Consider the following 17,928-nt stretch of genomic DNA (forward strand, 5'->3'; position numbering starts at 1 on the left):
AAATGCACGCTTTCTTCGTGCGGGATGGAGATTTCGAATGGGGCCCGCAGAGCACCAGTTTCGGGTCCCCCCCCCTTGTTTCCATATCATCCTCGCCCCTCCCCCTTTCGTCTCCTCTCCGCCCCTCTTTCGCTTGACCTCCCCCGCCCCCACACCCCCCGTGCGTCGCCGCCCCCCGCGATACTCTGCCCCCCACACAACACTCCCCTCTCAACGACAAAACCCAAGGTTCATTGCCCCGCGTATATTTCTTTATTCTTAAGGATTCGTTATGTGGATAATTTTTGTTTTCGCCAGCCGCGGGCGCGACACTGCCCCCCGCCGCCTCCACCGCCTCCGACCCCGCCCCCTCCCTCCCCTCGCCGTGTCGCGATTCGGGAAGGTGTGACGAGGGGAATTTTTTTCCCGTTCTGGAGGTTTTTTTTCTTAATACTTGGTGTGTCAATGTTTATATCCATCTTCCTCTTAAAGGGTGAGTTATGGGGAAGAGGCTCATTGGCGAGAGGACGCGGGATGAAGGCAAATATTTCGGGAATATTCCAAGAGGGGGAGAAAGGAGGGGGTGGAGAGGCGTGGGTGGGTGGGGAAGGGATTGATTTTTTGGTCTAGTACGAATCTTTTGGGAAGATTTTTCCGCGGAGGGGGTCGGGGGGAGGTGGCGGGATTAGTGGGTGGGGTGGGGGTCGGAAGAGAAGAGAAGGAGAGAGAGGGCGCAGAAAAATTATGTGGAAAAAGTACGTCGAGCGCTATTATATTTTTTTTCTTTTCTTTCATTCGCATTGAAAAAAATTGGGGCATATACGTGAGGGTGGAGTGGGGTGAGGGAAAAAGTAGTAACGCTGATTAAGAGGCTTACGGTCTGGTAATTTTTTTGAAGTCACTGTGTTTGAGTTATCTCGTGTTTTTCGTTCGAACCCGGTTTTTTAACGTGTTTTTTTTTGTTTCTCGATTTTCGGGACCCGTTATTTGGAAATTTTCCTCTCTGTCCCAAAGGCCCCCCCCCCCCCCACCTTTCCACCGCCTGCCCCGGAGGTTTACATTTTGGGGGCGTGTTGGTGAAGGGGTGGAGGGGAGAAGGGTGGGGTGGGTGGGATATCACGGGAGTTTCGGATGAAGAGTTTCGAATTTGGTCCACACTTTTGTTGGGGGTATCCATTTTGCGCGAGCACTTTAGGGAATGGTAATATTTCGTAATTATTGGAAATTTTCCTGAATATTTGAGTTGTTATAGTGAAGAACCAAGTCGACTCCTTTTAATTTTTGGTCCAATTTTTTCTTTTTCATTTTTCTCCTCCTGTAGGTGACCTTTTTGATGTGATTCGGATCATGCGCTTTATGATGTCACGAGTGTCTTTCGGAAACTTTTTTCTTCGTCCCGTTCGAGAGATCGTGTGTTTGGATTATTCAGTCACTACGGAACTCCACTCATTCCTTAATTATGGATATTGCACGCGAGGAAAGAAAAAACTCGATTTTTTATGAGTTAGCGTATTACTGAGCCAAATCCACTTCGTTGTTTTTTCCTTCGGTCTTCTTTTTTCGTTAAATAAATTTTGATTTTGTGTGCTCGAGGAGTCAGGTTTTACAAATTTCTATTTTTCTGAAGCATTCCTTAGCTTCATGTATGTTCCATACTATTTGCAGGAACATATTTATCAGTCGTAATGTAATTTTCTTTTTTTTGGAAGCACACAGATTTGTTGAAATGTTTTGGAAAGTCTCAACATCCGTATGAATCGTTACCTAAACTTCTGGGGTTCCAGATGGTGCGGTGGCTTTCGTACTGGTTTCCCACCTAGAGGACCCGGGTTCGAATCCCGGCGGTGTTGAATAATTTTTAGTGGTATCTCGATCCTTACTTGAGGTGCTTTATGGAGGGCGCTTTGAGTGAGTAAGCGCCGGCGGATGGGACGTTAAGCTGCGGAACCCTTGGCGCCTTTCGTCAATAGAGTAGGGGTTTCTCTCCACCCTTTATCCTTTCCCAACCATATCTAATGGCGAAACTGACCTCGGCTGTCGGTCGCCTCCCCTAAATACTGCTACTACTCTGTTCTTCTTCCTCCATCGATAACATGAGTTTGGAAATGTAACTTCTCCCTTATCAGTTTAAACTATCCTCTCTCTCCACCTCCAACTCATGCCCACGGCTAGCATCAATAATATCGGAACTATTTTCCTCTTCTCTTGCATAATTTTTGTTTTATTTCTTTGGTCAATATAAAGCGAAGGAACTGTGCGTCTTTTAATTGCGATTCATTTGGTCTCTTTGCCTTTCTCTTAGCTGTGGCTATGTCAGATGTGCAGAACGTTTAGCACTTAATAATACGAAATTTTATTTCTGCACTAGGGGTGAACTCTGAAAAATATATTGCGTCTCCAAGATTGTGAAAATTGCAAACATGGACCAATCCGAGCAATTAATTTCGCGAGAGTTTTCTTTTTTCTAGGCCCCTCGACGTATTGCAATGAAAGATACTACAGTGAAAGACGTTGACGGTTGAGTCCACGTGAAAGCGTTGATAAAAGTTAATACATCACGAACAGGTCCTCGAAATTATGATTTCCAAGCGTCGCCATGTATTTTTTGGATCTCATTAGTTAAGGTCGGCGATAACAGGCGCACGGTAACCACTTAATTTCGTACGTGAAAAAAAAGCAAATCTCTGCTCCTCCCATGAGCTCGAATACTATTTTCCTTCGTGCGTTTGATATTTTTCAAGCCACTTGGCTGCAAATGCTGCACTCTGGTCATGCATGTATGTTTTCACGAGCGGGAATTATTCGTGTGTAGTCAAATACGTCCTTATTAAAGTTGCATTGTCGCAAGGCAAATACGCAACCGTACGCAAATTATTCCTGCTTTCAATTTATGCTCACGGATGCCTGAATTTTTGTTTTCATTGGATCGTTATAAAAGTGGTTAAAAAGGGGAGCGTTTATATTTTGCAGCTTCGACTTCCGGGAGTCGTTGATGTTTGAATGCGTTGTCACCGGTTCGACAGAAATGCGATAAAAGATAACACCGCCTCCAAATCGATATGAAATTTTTATTCGGGAGAAAGCCGACCACCGTTATCGCGCGAGTTTGCTGTTAAAGCAGTGCGCTTTCGTTATGCAAAAGTTTTGCGTTCGTGTCGGCTTTTTCGGCTCCGAGCCACTGTGAGCTTAGCCCGCTCACTTACGCGGTGTTTTTCGCCGTCGAAAGACCCACCTGTCTGCGGCGAACGGTTTTTGTCGGATTTCATGCCTTTATTAGCGCACACATTGCGGGCATTCCAACGTGGCCTGACTTGGAGAAGTGGGTGTGGAATATGCGTTTCCGGAACTGGGCGTGTCATAATGTTTGTCGTCAGTAATTTCGTTGGGGGAAAATTAGACTTGAAGTGGAAACGAAATTTCGTACTATATTCTCATTTGAAAATTGATATTTGGACTTACGTTTCGCACATCAGGTTTCTACGCGCTCTCATTTCATTATCACGAAAATCGGTGAAATGAAACATTCCTTTTTTATTTAGGTATTAAAAAAAAAATAATTAAGCATTTAAGTATAATCATATATATATATATATATATATATATATATATATATATATATATATATATATATATATATATATATATATGTAAACTATTTAGTTTTTACTCAAGAACTTATCTGTATATTTATAAGTAAATGCCAATCACGGCAGAATTCGTTACAATAGCAGTTGAAATCACATGCTCGCAGCGCGTAGTATGGGGAGTAAACTTCATCGCCTGGGGCCAAATCTCCTGCGGTTGCCCAATTTACTCTGGAGATTGTTTAAATCGGATATTTTTTATGGCTTTCGTGCTGTGAGCTCCGGGAATTATCAGTTGCTGTGTATGTGGGTGTGCTCTGTCTGGCCACAATAACAGTATGCCTTTTTCCATTTTTTCGGATAATAAATGACTAATTTATTCGGTGAGTTAACCCTTGTTTTGAAATAAGTCTTCCTCGAGCATGCTTACAAGGTTGCGCGTTATTTAATAGTTTTTTACTGGATATTTCTCCCTTGTCCTTTCCTCTTCCATATCCTCCCTATCACTCACCCTTCCCACCCGGTGCTTGCATCCCCCGCCAGGCACCTTTTCGTTGGAACGCGGGGTATTTATGTCCTGCCTAACCCTGCCGCGTCGGGACAAGAGTGAAACTCTCCTCCTCACTCCCCCCCTAGCCTTTTTAATATAAATACGAATATTGTTTGCATACCTTGGCATGTGTATGTACTACTCTATCCAATAAATACACCGTCAAATTTATTTTGCAAAATGTATTCTGCATCTATTTTGCCCCCTTCATAGTACTCTCCATTCGTAGGCTACGCACTTATTCCATCTTGTTCAAAGCACCATTTGAAGTCCTGGGCAGTTAGGCTCTTTAGTTGTCTCGTCGTTTCTTGCTTTGTTTCTTCCACATCTTCCCAGTGATGTCACCTCATAACATTTTTGAATTTCCGGAATAATAAAAAGTCGCAGAGGGGGCGATATCTTTGAGAATAAGGAGGATGATCAAGGATCAAGGTGATTGAATTGTTTGCCAGAAACTGGCGAACAATCAATGCTGAATTTGCAGGTGTATTGTCATGGTGAAGGATCCATCCATCATGTTCGGCTAAATTAATATGCACTGTTGATTCTCCTAAATTCAGTTCATCAGCTATCATTCAGACAGTTTTTCAACGATCGGTAAGGACAAGGGACCGCACACGATCAATGTTGTCGTCAACACAGGAGGTTGAAGGTCTTGCCGGATGCCGTGGCGTCTTGTCGGCCATATTTAAAAGGCTTAACCCTCTTGGAAACAGATGTTTTCTTCAGAGCGTTATGACTGTAAACAGCTTTCAACATTTCAGTTAATCCTTGTTAACTTTTACCGAACCTCACCAAAAAACTTGATGCTGATTCGTCTCTCCACAAATTCGTCAATTTCTATTCTCGACGAACAGTGAAAACAAGGACAACAGAAATAAACACAACTGGCACCATACGCACAGCTCGACGATCCGCCAAGAATAGAAGGCTCATAGGGTCTCAGACAACTAGCGCCACTATTGGGCGGGGCTATATTCCGCGTTATGGCCGCCAGATTTTACCAGTTCGCGCATTTATTGCGCAGGCCACGTATAGTATGTGTACATATGTTATTGTATGTGTGTATGATGCATACATTGTGTTATATTTAATTATTTATCCAGGCAACTAATGTATTTTGTTGCTGAATATCAGTCCTAAAATGTTGTCTATATTTATTTTATTTGTTTAATTTATAAGTGTACAATTTATGAAATTTATCTGTAAGTTTAACCTTGTAAGTGTGTGACGAGGTAGAGGAGACTACATGGACTAAATCTCGCCCTAAAATGAAGACGGCCATCTCTCTCTCTCTCATTCTCTTATCCGTGGTTTCCCTCTTCAGTTCCTCCCGTTCACTCGCCTTTCCGAGACATACTCGGATTGGCCTTTCTTTCTTCTTCTTCTTCATCTCTGTCCTTGCCAGACACATTTATCTTCTCCATCACTTCGTTAAATCTTCTTTAGTTATTCCAAATTTTCATTTGGTTAATTTTCTCGCCATCACTCCCCGATGGCACAGAAGTTCAACTTTTTCCCAATTTAAACTATGCTGACCGAATTGAATTTCCCAAATAGTAAACTATACTGACTAAATTGAATGCTAAATCAACATACTCTTTAGCCACGGGCAAGGGGATGCACATACTTTAGACCCGCCGGCGGTAGAAATTCGCTTGTTGATATTTCATACGTATTGCTCCCAGAAATGCTTCCACCCGTTAATTTTTTCATGAGCTCTGCATTTTGCGACACTTATCGTCATCATCTCGTCTAGTGGAAAAAATGAGTAATCATTGAAATTATAATTATTTTTTTGGTATTTCGGAGCCGTTGAGTCTCGGTTTTGTGTGTGTATATAAAGCTGCTGGTGGAACTCGCGAAAATTAGGGAGCATTATTATTCGCTGAGGATGGAAAAAAAATATGACGCCGTGTCGAAATTTTGGCAGAGAGGTAGAGAAAGAGGCGTAGAAGAGAAAGGTTGTAGGGGGAGGAAGGGGGGGAGGAGGGAGGGGGGGGGGGAGGGGAAATGGCGGAGATGATGGGAGGGGGAAACCGTGTTCCCACCCCCACCCCATTCCCCGTGCTGCCTCCTGCGCTAGAGGCGAAATTAATGAAAAAACCGTCCTTATAGTTTCGCTTTTTATCCATTCCCCTTAAAAAATATATAAACCGGGACGAAAGAGTGGAATTGTGATAATGAGGGAAGGCGGAGTGCTTAAGAGAGAAAGGGGGAAGAGAAAGCGATGAAGGGGTGCACACGGGGGGAGGGAGGGTTCTTGATGGCAGCACGATGGAGCGTAGGTTCGCGCAACAATGAGAGAGGCAGGAAGGGAGGGAGGGGGGCACAGGTAGAGAGGACTCCGGCGGGGGTAAATAGACCCCGGGCTCGCTAGAGAGGAAGAGAGAGAGAGAGGAACCTTTGGTTTATTTTTTTCCTCTCGCGATAGAGAGAGAGGAGAGATGTGGGGGGGGGGGGAAAGGAGGATCATCTCCGCCCGTCGTGCCGGTTGAAAAGAATCGCTGAGCAGTCAACCCGGCTTGCCAAAATATCAAAACAAAAGAGAGGGGAGTGAGAAGCATGGGAGAGAGAGAGAGAGCAAAGACTTTTTCGGGTACAGCGAGAGGAGATAGTTTGAATGGGGCAAAAATTAATAAAGGATCCGGTGAATTTTCGGGCGTGGGCCACGGGACGGAGTGGAGGACGCGAGGCGACATTTTTAGGCCGATGGAGAGAGAGGGGGAGGGAGGGAGGGAGGAGGGAGAGACTACTTCTTGCTAGCTAGCGGATTGGTCGACGAGTTTCTGGGCTCTTTTTGACTTCCTCTCCCTCTTGAATCCACCCCCATCCCCTCCTCACCCGCGTGTCGCCTCGCCCGAGAGTCAAGAGGAGCGCTGGCATTAAGTAAAAAACGAACAAGTCGATTGCATAGTTGGTTTTTTTTAACGCGTTCATTTTATCCTCCTGCTTCCTCCTTTCATCCCGAATATCTCCAGCCGTGGCCTGTCTTTCCCTCTCGGAGGACGGCGGCTATATCTGCCACGATGCTGTTTCTTATTCTCCCGTGAAACCTACTGCGCGTCTCTAAATTAGTGTGCCATGTTTAATATAAATAATGGGGACTGAAAGCATTCCGAATCTGGGTGAATTAAATCTCCATTTTCCTCCCCCTCCTCTTCAATCTCTCTTTGTGGTGGATGTTGGCGGGCGTGTTTCACGGCGCGAGAGGTTCCTTTAATTTGGGTTTTCGGGGCGAGGTTTTGTCGTCAATGTTATCTCGGGCTGGTCTCATTAGCATGACTAGTTGTAGAATTAAAAAGTATATCGGTAAGCGGGAGTCTCTTTTTATTTCCTTAACACATACGTATCCGCGGATGTTCAGTTCGTTAAATTATACAGGGACTGTTTAACATTTTAATTTTTTAAATATATTTTTTTGCTTGACCGACCAAGGTACCCGATGCTGGTTTTGGCTCTCAAAATTTTCACAAGTTGTTCTTTCCGGAAATTATTATAGGTTTTGCTTTCCTTGCGTAGTTTTTCCTTTTATCTTTTCATCATTTGTCGTACCTTTCATTAAAAATTTTTATAGATCACGCTTTACGTTTGTTCAGAGGAATATTTCTTTTTAAAAAACCATGATTTTGAGACAGTATGGTACAATCGTGCCTTCGGTTAATGAACGTGAGCCAGATAAAAAATGATTGCACAAGAGTTTGTGAGACTTTCAAAAGAGAAGTCTATCTGCTGAGGTGTCACAAGTTCACATATCCAGCGCGATATTCACTCTTTAATGACAGCGGTCATACTCAATTGATGGCCCTCCTGTGATTTCATGTGAAACTTCATTTTTCATCACTCGTACTAATGCTTAATACTAAAAAAAATCGAAGCACTCTTGGCTCATTTTTTCTCGCAGTCAGTTTATATGCTGTTGATCCCTGATTTATTTATTCGATTTTTCTCTCTTTCAGCGCCCCCTGCGGACTCGATATTGGCCTCGGTGACGACAGAGAGTGAAAAACCAAAGAAATACACAATAAAGGATTTTTCAATTTACAGGACTCCCTCAGGTAATGTCAACACTTTTTTAAAAAAATTAAGCTTCCTACTCGTAACATAATGCATGATAATCATATATAATATTTCAGAGCAATCTACAATGTCATTAACCAGGGTAAAGACCTTATATTTATTATCTTTCGTGATTACTTGTGTGCCACCTGAAACTGTCCATCTGCACATGTAAATAATAATAATAATGTAGCGTGGAGCCAGGGTTCTATTTGTGAATAGCTAATAGACATGTCCCTCCCCATAGACTGCAACCCCGTTTGCCGAAGGGTTGGTGCGTTCTGATGACCCATATAGCTGTGCTGGTGAGGCCAATGATAAAGAATCCTGGTGGGGGTCACCTATGGCAGATAGGTTGAAGGAATGGGGGCAGACGGACGGACGGTTGTCAGACTCCTACCCTTTCTCTCCCAGCCTCTGTTCCTCAATGAGGCGGAAGAAGAGGCGTCTGACCCATTGACTGACGTCGCCGCATTCAAAACACTGTTGAGGGCAGCAATGGGATAACAAATAAATTATTTATCCAAAATTTGCCCCAGTAAACAATATGGAGACAGTGAGTCGTGACATCTACAGGACTCGGCCCTGTGTCGTGCCCGTCAGCGGGGAAGCTTGAGTACCGCGGATGTCTTCGCAAGAAATCCTTGCAAAGGAAAAGCGACAGCAGCAGCAGCATGGAAGGCGCAGAAAACGACCTTTTATTGCTTAGAATGGGAATTTGGAATGCTGGGACAATGTTGAGGACGAAGAAATTAGGGAATATAAAGCGAGGGATGGAGAGAGAAAATATAGATATTTAAGGTCTATGCGAGGTGAGATGGAAGGATAGTGGTGATTACTGGAGTGATAATAATAGAATAATATACAGCGGTGGGGACGAGAACCAACGAGGGGTTGCCATAATATTAAATGAAGAGGTAGGAAGAAGCGTAGTCAACATAGAACAGGTAACGGATAGAATATTACTAGTAGAGATAAAAGCAGAACCGACGAACTTGGTTATTATTCAGGTATACATGCCACCGAGTAACCATGCAGGGGAAGAGGTCGATAGGATATACGATCAATCAGAGAACACTCTAATGAAAAAAGAGGACAAAAAAATAAGGCACTAGGATTGACCGCGGGGAGGAAGCAATTGAGTTTTGCATGAGACAGGGGTTGGTCATCATCCAACACTTGGTCACAGACACCACAAAAGTTGTGGAAAATGTCAGATGACTCAGAAAGGCATGAGTTAGATTATATTATGGTTAGGCGCAGGTTTGGGAACAGTGCAATAAATTTGCACAGCTCCCTGGAAGCAGATGTGAATGCAGATATTAATTTAGTAATAATGAAATGCAACGTAATATTCGAGAGGACAAAACAGGGAAGACGGTTGAAGAAATAGAATTTGTAAACATTTGAACTGGGCGATAGGAAAGGAACTACAACAGGCAGTGGAGAGAGTTATGCATGAAGAAAGGAAGATTGTATAAAAGAAGAAATATGGGAACGTTAAAAGAAATGTAATCGAAAATCGCAAACGAAAGAATAGCAAATGTAAAATGGTAAAGGAGCAGAAACGAAAGGGTTACGGACAAGATAATTAGAAGAACAGCGGAGAGAAAGAAACGGAAAAATGGAAACTCAAGAGTTAGTTAGAGTAGAAGTAAAAACCAATAATTGAAAGACAAAACTGACATTGGAAACTAATAGTGTAAAAGAAATGCGAAAATTCGGTCAGGTAGTAAGTCCGTACAAATAATGTATAGTAAATGTAGTATATGGTATAAATATTAGTTCGGAAAGCTTCGAAATAGAAAGATAATATGACGTAGATGAGGATAGCTTAGATCCAGGTAAACCTGATGGCGGGGTAGAAAGAGAATTGAAATCAAACAAGACCGAATATTACGGTACGTGACACGAGTGGTAACGTTCCCGAGGAACTATTTAGGCGTTTAGTTAAAGGTGGGAAGCTAAAGTTGTTCTGAGGATCATCAACAAAAGATAGAGATTAGGTCAAATGAATGGGTCAAACTTAAGGGGTTTAGGGAGGGGAGAGGTACGCATGATGCCATTGCAGTAATGAGATTACTATTCGAGAGGAATATAGAATAAATCAGGACGTATTTGCCTGGTCGTAGATTTTGAAAAGGCTTTTGATGAAGTTAATTGGGAAAAACTAATGATGTATTGCGGACAATAGGAATAGATTGGAGAGACATATGTGGCATGAGAATAACTGTAAGCAAAGCAAAAGTTATGTGACTTTTCAGAAAGGGGATAGATAAGTTAAATATAAAAATTGTAGTTCATAGATCATGTGGAACAATTTATCTATCTTGGGAATGTTTTGGACAGAAATGGTCGACGTAGTTTATTTATGAAACGTATATTAATGGTTGAGTTGAGTAAGTAAAAGTTGAGGCGTTATTTTGCCTTCTTCCACCTAACCCCTGTACCTTGCATTAAAGGCAGCTCCAAACGCCTTAAATTTAAAAATTAGCTGGGATATAAGAAGTATTGTGTTGGGCAAGACACATCTTTCACGGAAATCACAGAATTTTTTATAGAAACTTTAAATAACGAGGTTAATGAAGTCCAGTAAAAATTAGGTATGGAGAGTAATATTGTACGGCTTGGAAACTTGGTCGTTGAAATAAGACGAGGCTTTTGAAATGTGGATGTGGAGGAGATGGGAAAAGGTGAATCAGTGGAAATGGAAAACAAACGAGCAGATAGAATATGGTGGGATAGTGAATTGTTGGGCGAGATTAAAGAGAGGCAGCAAGTGTGGATGAAGGGTATTTTGATTGGCAATTTCTGAATACTGATTGCGATGAAAGGGAGAGCATTTAGCCAACGAGGAAGGGGTAGGAATGGACGTAAAGAAAGGAGGTCGGAGGTATGTAGAAATGAGCAAAGGTACGAGGGTAAGCTGAAAAGTAATGCGAACGTCCTTGTAGATCACAAACAAAAACAAATAGCAAGATTTTCCAAAAAGTACGTTAAATTACAATTCTTCTCCCGACGTGTAACAAGTTTTTTTCAATCCGTCACTGAAAAACTCTTCCGACTTTTCTCGAATCCACTTGACTTGACAGCTGCCTTCACCTCATCGTCCGAGGTGTAATGATTACCCTTGAGGTATCTATTGAGTTGAGGAAAAGAATAAAAATCGCAAGGCGCATGATCGGGGGAATAAGGAAGGTGTGGAATTGGTTCGAATTTCAGGTTTCGCAGAGCCTCTCGAGTTGCGCGCGAGGTGTGTGGACGAGCGTTCTCATGTTGCCAGATTATTGGCGCCAGGCTGCCTTCAACACGGCAAAACCGACTTCGGAGGAGTCTGTATATACTGAGAAGAATTAACCGTTGCCCCTCGTTCAAGAAAATTGGTCATATAAATACGGCGACCCAAAACACAGTTAAAAGAAGTTTCATCAACAATTATTGCTTTTCCAGGCTCGTTTAACCAGGAAATTTTACCACCCATCGATTTACAGTAGACCTATCAACAGCATCGTCACCATAAACAGTTTTTAAACGAAGATGAATCTCAGTTGGAGTTACTTTTCAGCTGGTAAAAATTCGATAACAGCACGCTGTTTAACTCGCGTTGAAATAGCACAAAAACACGTCTCCATACTTCCGCTCCTCGAAATACACTGGATGGATTTAACGACCTTAAGCCTGCGCTTGCATGTTATTTCCACATGTCACCACGAGTGCTTCTGAAGGTTATATTGTCTGTGTCTTTTCAGCCTACCCTCGTATATTGTAGGGTTTAATGTGAGGTTATGTTTTGTGAGGATAACCAAAGAAGTGTTTCGCCTTATCGCGTCTTTGTTTTCCATCGTAAACTTCTAATTATTACTCCTACTAAAAAATATTCGAGATAGAAACTTTAATTTTATTCCTTATTGTTAAGATTTGTCTACATGGTCACCATCCAAAGTTAGACATTTCTCTCGGCGTTTCATGTCCTTTCGAAAACCGTCATTGTAGATCTCAGTAGACTGTGTCGAAGACCATTTTTCCACCTCTTGAATAGCATCATTTGTGTTGCCATACATGTATCTCTAACCCTGCAAAGATTTTTTAAGTTCTGGTGGCAAGAAAAGGTCCTTCGGGCGAGATCGGGAGGGTAGGGTGGATCTGGCAAAATCTCTAAGCCACATCGCTTTGATTGCCGTTCGCGCCATGTTTGCTTCTGAAAAAGAGTCAGTAGTCGGGCAATCAAGCGTAATGACACTTTTGACATGTGCATTTCTTCGTGAATTTTTTTCTTGCACTGTCGTAACCAAGTTTAGTCTCATTCATGATCATTTTGAGGGTTTCTTTTCTGTCTAATACGAGGATAAAGTCATCCAATTTCTTCACTTAAGCGGCAGCATCGTCCGTGAGTGACGGCCCACTTCCACTTCTTGGATCGTCTCTGAGAGGGACTTGGGTTCAGTTTGGATATTCATATTCCACTCAACAGAATTGTGTCATATAACGGAATTTCATTTACATAAACAGCCATAATTGCATCGTGTATAAGCCGGGCACTGTAATCTTTAAAATGAAGGAACCCAGTCGATCTGTGTGCCCGTATCTTCTCCAAACTGCGGGCTACTTCAATCTATGGCTTCCTGAAACAAAACAAATCTAAATTAGGAGCTCTAATGTACAGCATTATGCGCATAGTTGTCAATCAGTATGCAGAGTAAAATTTATCCAGATATCTCAGCTATTTCATAGTACTAATTACATGTAGGTAATCGATAGCCCTTATAATATTCTCTAATTCCCCCCTTGAGCCGTAGGATAACTGTGACTAGAGAACGGAAGTAATGATAAGAGCTGGTGGAGTAAAAATTGGAGAAGAATCCATGAAAACAGCTAGACTAGAAGATGCTCAAGCATTGGTTTGTCATTGGGCCGTAATGTTCCCGTCGATATTGCGCGTTTTTGAAATCAGTTTGGTAAATTTGGGATAAGAATCATTGTGCTGAAAAAAAAATTTTTTTCTGGGAAAGGATAAATTCTAGTCCTTAAATTAGAGTTGGTGGAACAGTTGGTATTTTTCCGAAATGTTTTGGACTAAGATTGTCAAATTAGTAGGAATGCAATAAAAAAATTTGCTAAGAAATAAAAATGAAAAAGGGTTTGAGGAGTTGATGACATGGCTGTTGAGTACTCTTCAGAAAAGTTTATTCAGGCGTTGAAGGTGGGACGTGTTTTCTTGCGGCACGGAAATATAGCCGTGGGAAAACATTCCATTGCTCGATTGGAGATTCTTCAGATTTGTTTGTGAAGAAGAATGGAAGAGGTAACATTGATGGATTGGGAAATCCACGAAGAGATGCGAGGTGCGTTTGGGGTTGAGAGATAAGGGAGGAGAAATCCAAGGAGTCGGGAAATTTGGAAGCAGAGTATAGTGATTAGAGACGGAATATCGGAAATGCAGTGATAGAGTGCCAAAAATAGGAATTTTAGATTGGGGTAGGGAGAGGATAGGGGTGATGAACTGAACGAATAGATATACAAGGTGCGTTCCAAAAGTAATGCAATTAATTTTCCCGCGCCGCTCGCATTGCTTAAAGTGGAATGAAAGAACTTGAAGTAGGTGGGGATCTTTGCCGCCAAGTGGGTGTCAGTGCTTTTCCACTATGAAAATGGCAGGACGTCAATTATTGTAAACCTCTGCGCGCCGGCTGTGTCACAAAAGACCAACGGAGCGGTTATTTCAAGTGAACTTCTGCAACGCATTGAAAATGATCCTAATTATTTGGAAAACGTCATAACTGGTGATGAACCCTGGATTTTTTATTACGACCCAGAAACAAAACGACAAAGCTCTGGAAGGCACACCGATCAGTCTCCCAAGCCCAGAAAGGTAAGAATGAACAAATCAAACGTTGAAAAAATGCTCATTGTCTCTTTCGACGGTAACCAATTCATTAATGTGCACGTACAGGTCCATAAGGAGATTGTTCCTCAAGGACAGACAGTCAACGCTACATACTACGTGCATGTTCTGGAAAGACTCCGAAAAAGGGTCATCAGGATGAGAAGTGACATCTCCGCTACCTGGCAACTCCATCACGATAACGCGCTACGAGTCCACGAGTCGCTAGCCAAACACCAGGTGCCAACGCTGACCCACCCCCCTATAGTCCTGACGTCGCCCCAGCAGACTTCTTTTGTTCCCTCGGATTAACGTAGCCCTGAAAGGAACCCCTTTTTCGTCCATGGAAGATATCCAATCAGCCGTGACGAAGACCTTGGGAGAGGTCCCCGAAGACGCCTTCCAGGGCGCGCACCGGTCAGGGCAGAGTCGAAGGAAAGAATGTGTCGAGGCTCAAGTATAGGATTTTGAAGAATTTTAAGTGTTTGCGCGAATATGTTCAATAAATTATTTTTTTTAATAAAAGATTTTCTTTTGGAACGCACCCTGTTAGATGAATACGGAATTGAATTGATTTTGTCTGAGTGGACGACGATAAGAAATGCAGCGATGCTAAGCCTATGTCCATTCAAAATCTAATTTGTAAGGCTAGGCTAACGAGCTGTGATAATCCGCGGATATTGTTCGCTGTCTGTCCGTGTGCCACTTCCCCAATTCAAAGGGAGTTTTGTCATCCTGCCTCGTGGCTTGAACCAATGCCACATTCAAATTCATTCATGTGCACGTACACGACCTCAAACTACCAAATGCTTTTCGGAGTGCTTCGGTTTTTCTTTCAAAAATTTATCTGAAATCCCACGAATGACCTAATCGATTCAAAATTCTGCTTTTTATGTCTCTCATTTATGACCGCGACGTTTCATGTACTGGTCAATATTTAAAATTGTTTAAAATTTTAGACTCACTCGCAGTTGAAACCCCTCTTGAACCAGCGAATGAATAATCTTGTTGTACTGCAATATACCCAGGGGGAACATTTTTAAATAAGTAATATCGTCATTAATGGGATATTGCTCAGTCCCCTCGGGAATTCGCACCTCGCAGGTGTTTTCGTGCGCGCAGATTTAATCGTCTCCATCTGCATCCATTTTCCTCAATTTGTCCTTTTTGGCCTCATCGTCAGATTTTCAGTTTTTGATCAATATTTTCACTATTCGTATTAAAAATATAATTTTTACCTCGATTTTTTTTTCTTTTTCTGGGAATTTATCCTGAATCATGAAATTTTAACAGTCATAAACCGTTCAAAGACTGACAACAGGACAATTTTGTCACATGACACGATTCCAAACTGTGACTGCTGAACCAGAATAAGTCTTAAACCCGTACACTCGCCATCAGTGAAGAATCGTAAGTATGGCCATTCAATGAAGCATATTTAATATTTTTCCAATGATTTATTTCCCAGTTAAAGTGTGTGTGTGTATCTGCTCTCCATCAATGTTTCCTTATCAAGTATTTATTTCAGTTTGAAAATGCCTAATTATTGTTTATTAAACTGTTGTGAAAGAGCTCTTCTTCCAGGTACAGTCTGGAAATTGATATGGGTATATTTTTGATTGGGATGAGTTCAATTGAATAAGTTCGATTGAGCATATCCGGCGACCTGTGCCTTGTATCCATTGGCCTTGTGACTTTAATTGCTTGATTTATGATTGATTGATTGAATTACCTTGATTTTACTAGATTACTAGATTAAATTACCTTTGTGAATAGTATTAATATTCATAGAAAGTACAGCCAATTAACTGGTACCTATGAATATTTGAGAGTTCCGTTATTTTTAGCAGGCGGTTTTGGTTCTTGTTGGTAACGAATGCTTTCTGATTCCAGGGAGGTTTTATTGCCAACTCTGTAACCTGACTGTTCAGAGTGAATTGCAATTCATTCAACATTTGGATAGCAAGAAGCACAGAATAACAACAGGCCCAAGGAAGTGTTCAGCGGGTGGATTTCAACGTTAACCTCGTGATATCATCTGGTATCTTGGTGACGCAGCTGGGACCAGCACCCGCTTCAGTGGTGGGCGGAAGAAGCAGTGGAAACCATCCATATGTTGCTCTTGAAGGCGCTGTGTGGAAGTGATTATGTCACTCGCATCATTTTGGAAATTAAATGATGGAATCGGCCGAGTATTTGAAATCAAAAGCCTCCAAATCTGAGGCAAACGTGGAAGCATTCTGTGTAGGCGTATAAGTTTTCCCTTTAAATAATGGTCGCTGTAGTCAAATTGGACATGTGGGATGTTAAGATGTATTACATTCGAGTTGCTCTGATGAATAACTTTCATAACTCATCTCTTCAATGTTAGAATTTGATAGGGGAACTCAAAACATTCTGCTTATGTAATTATTCTTTCAGTTCGGCAGCATTTATATGCCATTTAATTTGTTGAAAATATGTAATATTGAAATTTCGTGTACTTTTTATGGCAATTAGACATTGTCAGTTGATATTCCATCCTCGCTAGACCTTCTTGCATTGTCACTCTATATTGGTTTAACTCACGGGAGAGCGAGCTTTATCTTTGTAATATTTTCGACACTTTAGCATTGGTGTAATTGTTAGTTTCAATTGTTTTGTCAGCAGCTTAATTGTTGACCTAACGTGTATAATGGGACCTATGGAACTGAATGCTCACGGAGAAATATCCTTTCGAACCGTTTGCATGACTGTGAATTGCATTATATCTTCCTATAAAATGTTTGTGCTAATATATCCTAGTTATAGGATATAAGTAGGCAAAAATAATTTATTTTTATTTCAGAAATGTTGTGGATGATATTTTGATGATAAATATTTGAATTGGTTAATATATGAAGATATTTCTGCGACACATTTAGAAAATTTAAATAGTTTGGATTTTAAGGTGAAAAAAGACTATCGAAGTGTAAGTGTGTCTGGGTTAAGATCACGACTGCACGATTATAACTTTCGAGTTTTCGTGATTTACGAGCGAATAGAATGACATAATGGCAATATTTAGATACAATTCTTAGTATAGTGAAAAAACCTTGACATATAGCCCATTTCGTACCATAGCCGACATTTACATACATTTACTCAGTTTCTTTTGGCAGTGCAGGGAATCATTTTTCATTTCCAAAATTATTAAAATGATTCATAGGGACAGCATCACCTTATGCTGGTGGGTAAAAATGGCGACTGTCAGAGCGCCGCAGGAAAAAATTATCGGAATCACTTAAATATGACTTCGATTTTTGAACATTGGGTAAATAAAATATAACTTATTTCAAGTTTATTTTGTTTAGGTGTCTCGTCATTCTTCAAATGATAAACAAAAATCCAAGATTTATTAAACCAACAGGTTTCCCAACCGAAAAGTGTCTAACTAAATTACACACATATTTTGAAAAGTTTGGATTCTTAGCGGTTGTCTAAACTTCGTCCCAAAAACTAGTCTCATCCGTTATTGTACCGTTGGCAGGCATTCAACAGAATTATAACTCTTGCCAATCATAGCTTTGAAATTTCTCACCTAACAAATTAATTTAATTTGCGTCTTAATTTGCGTCTTTGCGTCATGCGTAAGTTAAATCATCGTACAACACAATAAATTGAGTTTTTGCCTGTGTCCACTAGTGCTAAGTGTTATATATAAATAAATAAATAAATATAAATATATATATATATATATATATTTATATATATAACACACATGCATAGAAAATAAATGCCTGTCTAAAGCCGCTGTGTGAAAGGATCGATTAGCCGAAAGGGTATTATGTGATTCGTAACAGGACTGGGGGAGGTCACAAAAGAGGAGTGACCTCCAGTTCCATAATGTAGCCCTT

At 41.3% G+C, this 17,928-nt stretch overlaps 1 protein-coding gene across 1 annotated transcript in view; it reads left to right on the forward strand.

Annotated features, from left to right (window-relative positions):
• Window positions 1-17,671, forward strand: part of LOC139687215 (zinc finger matrin-type protein 3-like) — a 175,989-nt gene extending 158,318 nt beyond the window's left edge. Inside the window, exons 9-10 of the mRNA XM_071584337.1 lie at window positions 8,073-8,171; window positions 15,947-17,671. Coding sequence (XP_071440438.1) covers window positions 8,073-8,171; window positions 15,947-16,077 — 230 coding nt within the window. The 3' untranslated portion in view covers window positions 16,078-17,671. The remainder of the gene's footprint in view (window positions 1-8,072; window positions 8,172-15,946) is intronic.
• Window positions 17,672-17,928: the final 257 nt, after the last annotated feature.

Source organism: Hetaerina americana, unplaced genomic scaffold (genome assembly GCF_022747635.1).
Source record: "Hetaerina americana unplaced genomic scaffold, ioHetAmer1.1.p SCAF_18, whole genome shotgun sequence".
In the NCBI taxonomy this organism is placed as follows: Eukaryota; Metazoa; Arthropoda; class Insecta; order Odonata; family Calopterygidae; genus Hetaerina; species Hetaerina americana.